This window comes from Hippopotamus amphibius, chromosome X (genome assembly GCF_030028045.1).
Source record: "Hippopotamus amphibius kiboko isolate mHipAmp2 chromosome X, mHipAmp2.hap2, whole genome shotgun sequence".
NCBI classification, from domain to species: domain Eukaryota; kingdom Metazoa; phylum Chordata; class Mammalia; order Artiodactyla; family Hippopotamidae; genus Hippopotamus; species Hippopotamus amphibius.
The window spans coordinates 2,745,280-2,753,008 of record NC_080203.1 but is presented as its reverse complement, the minus strand read 5'-3'; the positions used below and the strand labels follow the sequence as shown (position 1 = coordinate 2,753,008).

The 7,729-nt window shown below is 43.7% G+C and overlaps 1 protein-coding gene across 2 annotated transcripts in view; it reads left to right on the top strand.

Annotated features, from left to right (window-relative positions):
- The first annotated feature begins 2,409 nt into the window (after positions 1-2,409).
- The window catches only part of TKTL1 (transketolase like 1), a 29,572-nt gene continuing 24,252 nt past the window's right edge, over positions 2,410-7,729 (top strand). The window contains exons 1-2 of one of the 2 annotated variants that reach the window (XM_057718393.1): positions 2,410-2,582; positions 6,993-7,110. In XM_057718393.1, the coding sequence (XP_057574376.1) occupies positions 2,449-2,582; positions 6,993-7,110 (252 nt within the window). In that variant the 5' untranslated portion in view covers positions 2,410-2,448. The remainder of the gene's footprint in view (positions 2,583-6,992; positions 7,111-7,729) is intronic. The other variant, XM_057718394.1, reaches the window with a different exon arrangement.

Sequence of the window (7,729 nt, the reverse complement as noted above, 5' to 3'; positions counted from 1 at the left end):
TTTTATACAGGTGTGAGCTAAGAATGGTTTTTACATGTTTAAATGGTTGAAAAAAATCAGAAGAAGGAGGATATTTTGTGGCATGTGAAAATTACATGAGATTCAAATTTCAGTGTCCACAAAGTGTGACTGGCACATAGCCACACTGGATCATTTACATATAGTCTATGGCTACCTTTGTGCCACAACAAAGGTCTTGTTGCGCAGCTACATCAGAGAACATGTGGCATCAAATATTCACTATCTGGCCCTTTACAGAAACAGTTTGTTGACCCCTGCTTTATACAATATTCATACATACCACTGAAAAGTGAAAGAACTAGGTATTTTTAAAGGAAGTAGAAAATAAGGAAAGTTAAAACTTGCTAATGACTTGTTCTATTGGGGAATTTTATAGATATCATATAAAACTCAAAATTGAGAGAATATGTTGGTGAAAAAAAGTTCAAGACAACCAGTAGAAAAAAGCCAGGTACATAACATCCAAATAACCAAGTGGAGAAAAAAAGGAACTTGATTAACCCAAAAAAGAGAAGTAAAGGATGAACAAAAAGAAATGAGTTATCAGGGTAAACAGAAAATATAAAATAGGATGGCAATGTGATTATCAATGGCTATATACTATGTTCTTGAGGAGAAGACTCAATACTGTAAATATGTCAGCCCTCTACATACTAACTTATAAGTTCAATGAAATACCAATTAAAAACCCAATGGGAATGACTTATGAATCTTAAATTAGCTAATTCCAAAATGCAAAAAAATAGCTAAGAAATTTGGGGAAAGAAAAATAAATATGGTCTTGGGACGCTTGGCTATTTGAATAAAATTAAGTTAGAGTGCTACTTTACATCATATACTATAGTGAAGTCGAGATAGAACAGAGAGCTAAACACAAATTTGACACTATAAAGGTATCAGAAGGACACAATAGGCAATGTTTTTATAATCTTTGTGTGAACATCTTTCTGAGCAAGTCAAACCAAAATGCCATAAAGGAAAAAATTTACATATTATACTACATTTAAAAAAATCTTTAAACGTTCTTATGGTGAAGGAAGCATACAGTTAAAAAGAAGCAACGTTTCGGTGTTGACTCAAACACTTGCTTTTTAAAAATTAAGTATCCACCTCCATTAACATTTTTAAAAAGCAACAGATTAAGAAAAAAAAGATTTGCAGTATCTCTAAGAGATAAAAGGCTAATCAACATAATATATAAAAGAACTCCTACAAATCAGGAAGCTAAAACAAATCATTGAACATAAAAATAGAAAAGGGTAATAATAACTCAGAAAGAATGAACTATGAATGCCAGTAAACATGAAAAATGTTCAACTGCAAGGAAATCAGGCAGACATAAATCCTATGATTAAAACTGATTTTCTCATCCATCAGAATACCATACATTAAAAAGACTAACAATATCCAGTGTTGATGGGGACGCGTGGAAAGGCGCACTCACATATCTGCGGGCTGGAGGACACAGAGGTTCGCGGTTTCATTGCACCATTGTCAGTGCATGTAGCCTTTATTCTGGCAAGAACGTGGGCCCCTGGCCGCCTTCAGGGCCATTTGAGGGGCTCTCGGGAGGGCGGCAGGTTTGAACTAACAGGCTCCGCAGTAGCTGAAGTCCGGGCATGGTGTTGCCGAGACGGTGCCACTGGGACCGTGGAAGAGCATCTCGGAGTCAGAGGGATGAGCTCCGACACCACACTGTGGCCTTGGTGATGAGGGCTTTCAGACAGAAGGTTAACGAAAGCCCTCTCAAGTCAGGCTTCACGGAAAAGTCGTAGCCCAGGGTTGGGCTAGCGCTACCTCAACGGTAAGCCCGGGCTAGCAGTACAGAAGGTTCCAGAAAGAAAAAGAAGGTCCGCGCAGATAAGCCATGCCGCGTCAGGACACTCAGGCCGCCTCACCACGCTCAGGCCGCCTCACCTGCTGTGAAGCTTCCCAACCCCCACGGCGTGGGCTGGGCTGCTAAGGGGCTGCGAGCGGGGCGGCTGTAAAGTGGAAAATTCCAGCGTGGCTTTTTTTATAGTGTGAGAAAGCACGCAAAACAAACTTCACCATTGTATCAATAACTCTCTTAAAGGCTGTGAGTGCATCGGGCCTTCTTTACTACAGTCACCAAGTCGCGCAATCATCACACCGTGTAGTTCCAGAATTTTTTTATCACCCCCAAAGTAGAACCTGGTCCTGCGCGGTGGCAGCGCTCTTTGAATTGATAGGACTGGAACGGATATAAGGGAATTAAATTATTTCAAATACTGTCCAACATATGAATGACAAATGTTCAAAATCCATGGAATTGGAGGGCGCGCGGAGGGGGAGGCGCGCGGAGGGAGCGGCGCGCGAAGGGGGCGGCGCGCGGAGGGAGCGGCGTGTTGCGCGTCGCTGAGCACAGTCCGCGCCATTTGTTCCTCAGCCGCGAGTGGAGTCGTAGCTATGGCCGATGCTGGGGTGAGGTCTGCGATGGCGGACAAAGCCACGCCTGACGCGAACACCTTGCAGGTGCTGCGCGACATAGCCAGTCGCCTGCGCATCAACTCCATCAGGGCCACCTGCGCCTCAAGCTCTGGGTAAGGCGCCCTCGTTGACGCTCAGGTCGTGGAGCGGCCCGCCCTGTGGCGACGGTCGGGGAGAGAGTTGAAGGGAGCCGTCGGAAGTGGGGTGGGCTCGGCTTTATTTCAGGCGCTCGGGGCTCGGCAGCCACTCCCAGACAGTGGCTGCCGGTGGCCACTGGCTCAGGCAGCCACCCATCCCTGGCCCGCGGCCGGCCGACAGCGGCGGCTCGGGGCCTCCAGCCTCTCCTGTTAACGGACAGGAGCCTGGACGCAGGCGGGCGGGTGGACGGGCTGGCGGAGCGCGTGGGTCGGGCCGGCCCGCGTGGGAGCGGGAGCGGGAGCCGCCCGGCGCTTTCCGTGGAAGCGGTTGTTCCCGACCCCAGGACGTGGAGCTCGGAGAAAAAAAGCCCAAAAGAAAGTAATGCGCGAGTAAGAATGGAGCAAAAGGGGACTATTGCTTCTGCTGGTATTTTGTCGAGGAAGTTTGCGTCAATATTCCTAAGAGATGTTAGCCCTTAGTTTTCTCCGAAGGTATTTATCTGCCTTTGGTATAAGGGCAGTTCTGGCCCCAGAGAGATTTTCAAAGTGTTCCCTTCAGGTTTTTTGGAAGAGTTGGAGGAGGGTTGAGGATTCACCAGTGAGGCCATCAGGTTCAGTTTTTCTTTGTGACGGAGCTTTCCGACTACTGATTCAATATCTTTGTTAGTTGTAGGTTTATTCAGATTTTCTATTTCTTTTGGAGTTAGTCGTCTTAGATTTTGTTTCTAAAAATTTCTTTTAGGTATACAATTGTTCACAGTACTTTATAGTTCTTTTTATGTGTGTAAAATCGATGGTTATATCTTTACTTTCGTTCCTGGAATGAAATCCGTAATTTCAAATCTGATTTAGTGATTTCCTCGTTCACTTACTCTAAAGATTTGTTAATTTTAATAATCTTTTCAAAGAACCAACTTCTGGTTCATTTTTTGTTTTGCTTTCCTAGGTTTTGTGTTATTTATTTCTTCAGTGATATTTATTAGTTTCCATTCTGGTAGTTTTGGGTTTAGTTCTGCTTTTCTAGTTACTAAGTTGTGAAGTTAGGGTTTTTTTTATTTGAGATCGTTCTTTTTAAAAGAAAATTGTTTGTTTATGCGACACCGTGCAGCTTCCCTGCTCTTTGTTCCCCAACCAGGGATGGAACCTGCGCCCATGGCAGTGAAAGCGAGGAGTCCTAACCATTGGACAACCAGGAAATTCCCAGAAATCATTCTTTTTTAACGCAAGCTTTTATAGCTGTCAACTTCCCTGTTGTCACTGCTTTTGCCACATCCCATAAATTTTGGTATCTTGTGTTTTCGTTTTCATCTGTCTCTAAATATTTTGCAAATTCTCTTGCAACTTCTTTGACCCATTGTTCGTTTAAGTTGTGGGGTGGAGGGTTGTTATGAGAGCGTTGTTTAATTCACACAAATGTGTGAATTTTACCATTTTCCTTCTATTACTTTCTAACTTTATCTTCTTCTGGTCAGATAAAATAGTTTGCATGATATCTCTCTCTTCAAATTCTGTTCTCTAGGCCGTGCTATAACATTAGAAAGGCAATGTCAATGAGTTTAAGACCTGCATGGTTTTTTTTTTTTTTTTTTGACACTTTCATTTTGCTCCTTTCACCTTCAAAATTAATAATGGTTTGCATTTTCTCAAGAGATCTCTAACAGCTTTTAAATCCAAATCATCCACTTAGGGGATACTTGCAAAGGCAAGAGTTTATTTTTTTAATAAATTTATTTATTTTTAGTTTATTGGCTGCATTGGGTCTTCGTTGCTATGCGCGGGCTTTCTTTAGTTGCAGTGAGTGAGGGCTACTCTTCGTTGCGGCGTGCAGGTTTCTCATTGCGGTGGCCTCTCGTTGCAGAGCACAGGCTCAAGGCACGTGGGCTTCAGTAGTTGCAGCACACAGGCTCAGCAGTTGTGGCTCGCGAGCTCTAGAGTGCACGCTCAGTAGTTGTGGTGCATGGGCTTAGTTGCTCCTCGGCATGTGGGATCTTCTCAGACCAGGGATGGAACCCATGTCCCCTGCATTGGCAGGCAGATTCTTAACCACTTAACCACTGTGCTACCAGGCAAGCCCAAGGCAAGAAGTTTAAGCTTCCATTTTCTGTATTGTGAAACTTGAAAGGAGAGATTATTACCTGGGCTTAAAATGTTACTCTTCTGACTTTTGGGTCATGGCAGAGCTCTTGAGAGTTGGTTTTGTCCTCTGCCCTGCCACCTTCTCCCCTTCTTAATTAATGGCAGGCTGCCTTCTTTTTTTTTTTTTAATTATTTATTTATTTTATTGGCTGTGTTGGGTCTTCGTTACTGCACACGGGCTTTCTCTAGTTGCAGCAAGTAGGGGCTACTCTTCGTTGTGGTGCACGGGCTTCTCATTGTGGTGGCCTTTCATTGCAGAACACGGGCTCTAGGTGCGTGGGCTTCAGTAGTTGCGGCACATGGGCTCAACAGTTGTGGCTCACGGGCTGTAAAGCGCAGGCTCAATAGTTGTGGTGCACAGGCTTAGTTGCTCCACGGCATGTGGTATGTTCCTGTGGCAGGGATCGAACCTGTGTCCCCTGCATTGGCAGGCGGATTCTTACCCACTGTGCCACCTAGGAAGTCCCGCAGGCTGCTTTCTTTTTTTGTTTTTTAAATTTATTGGCTGCATTGGGTCTTCGTTGCTGTGCGTGGGCTCTCTCTAATTGTGGTGAGCGGGGGCTACTCTTCATTGCACTGGCTTCTCATTGTGGTGGCCTGTCTTCTAGAGCACGGGCTCTAGGCTCTTTGGCTTCAGTAGTTGTGGAGCGTGGGCTCAGTAGTCGTGGTGCACAGATTTATTTGCTCCGAGGCATCTGGGATCTTCTCGGGGCCAGGGATCGAATCTATTGTCCCCTGCATTGGCAGGTGGATTCTTAACCACTGTGCTACCAGGAAGCCCAGAATTTCTTTTTTGTGGCTGAATTATATTACATTATATATGTGCACCACATTTCCTTTATTCATTCATCCATCTATCGGTGGACGCTTAGGTTGTTTCCATAGCTTGGCTATTGTAAATAGTGCTGCTATGAACATAGGGGTGCAGATATCTCTTCCACATACTGTTTTCATTTCCTTCAGATATACTCCCAGTAGTGGAATTGCTGGATTATATGGTGGGGTTTTTTTTAAGATCCTCCGTATTGTTTTCCATAGTGGCTGCTCTAATTTGCATTCCCACCAACAATGCACAAGGGTTCTCTTTTCCCCACATCTTTGCCAGCATTTGTTAACTCTTATCTTTTTGATGATAGCCATTCTGATAGGTGTGAGAGGATATCTCATTGTGGTTTTGACTTGTAATTTCCCTGATGATTAGTGATGTTGAGCCATGTGTATGTCTTCTTCAGGAAAATGCCTATTCAGATCCTTTGCCAATTTTTTTAATTGGATTTTTTTGTTTTGTTGTGGAATTCTGTGAGTTCTTTATGTATTTTGGATACAAACACCTTATCAGATATGTGATTTTCAAATACTTTCTCCCATTCAGTAGGTTGCTTTCACGTTTTGTTGGTGGTTTCCTTAGCCATGAAGAGTTTGATTCAGTCCTACTTGATGTTTGTTTGTGTGTTTTGTTGCTTTTTTTTGCTTTTGCTTTTAGTGTCTAATTCAAAAAATGCTCGCCAAGACTCAGGTCAAGGAGCTTAGTGCCTATGTTTTCTTCTAGGAGTTTTATGGTTTCTGAACTTACATTTAAGTCTTAATCTGTTTCCAGTTAATTTCTGTGAATGGTATATGATAGGGGTCCAGTTTCATCTTTTTACATGTGACTATCCAATTTTTCCCTGTACCACTTGTTGAAGAGACTGTTTTTTCTGGGTTGAGTATTCTTGGCTCCCTCATCAAAAATTAGTTGACTGTAAATAAGAAAAAAATATCAAATTGTACACTTTAAATATATGCAGTTTATTATATGTCAGTTGTATCTCAATAAAAGTTCTTAAAGAAAAAAATTAGTTGGTCATATACACGTGGGTTTATTTCTGCTTCATTGGATTTCTGATTAATGATATCACAGATGAATTCAAACAAGTGAAATAACACTCAAATGCTTACAGAGTCACCAGGCGAACTTCCCTAAGTATGCCTGTGCTCCACTGATAGAAGGGGGCTGGTCCATGAGGTCTTGCTGTCTACAGGGAGAGGAGTTGTGAGGTTAGTGGGCCTTACAGCATCCTTAAAAGGTATGAGCTTGGGTGGGCAGTGGCCCAGAATCCCTTTCCCTTGGCTGGATTCTTCCAGGATTGGGAGAAATGACCGCTGCTTCTGGTTTGAGGAGACTTGTGTGGTGAAAGGCCTCCTCGTACACTGTGTGTGTCCTTGATGAGTCACTTGCCTGTGAGAAATGACCTGCGCTGTGTCTTTCAGCCACCCCACATCATCCAGCAGTGCTGCTGAGATCACGGCCGTGCTGTTTTTCTACATCATGAGGTATAAACAGACAGACCCAGAGAACCCGGACAATGATAGATTCATCCTCTCCAAGGTAAGCTGGCATGGGAACCCATGGCCTGCTCAGATACTTGGTTCTTAAACTCATTTTAAAAGCCACCATGTGGCAACAAGGCCTGAAATGGCCTCTGTTTATCCTTTTGATTCTTCTCTCTTTGCCTTATGTTTTCATCTGTTCAGGCTGATATAACAAAACACCAGAGACTGGGTGGCTTATAAACAATAGAAATTTATTTCTCACAGTTCTGGAGGCTAGAAGCCTAAGATCAAGGCACCAGCATGGTCGTGTACTGGTGAGGGCTTTCTTCCTGGTGGCAGACTTCTCACTGTATCCTCACGTGACGGAAGGAGAAATGATCTCTCTCTTATAAGGGCACTAACTGCACTCTTGAGGGTTCTGCCCTCATGACCTAATCACTACCCAAAGACCCCTATGTCCTGATACCGTCACCTTGGACATTAGTGGTTTGTTTGTTTGTTTGTTTTTTATAAATTTCTTTATTGGCTGCATTGAGTCTTTGTTGCTGCACATGGGCTTTCTCTAGTTGCGGAGAGTGGGGGCTACTCTTTGTTGTGGCGCACAGGCTTCTCATTGCAGTGACTTTTCTTGTTGTGGAGCACAGGCTCTAGGTGCATGGGCTTTAGTAGTTGTT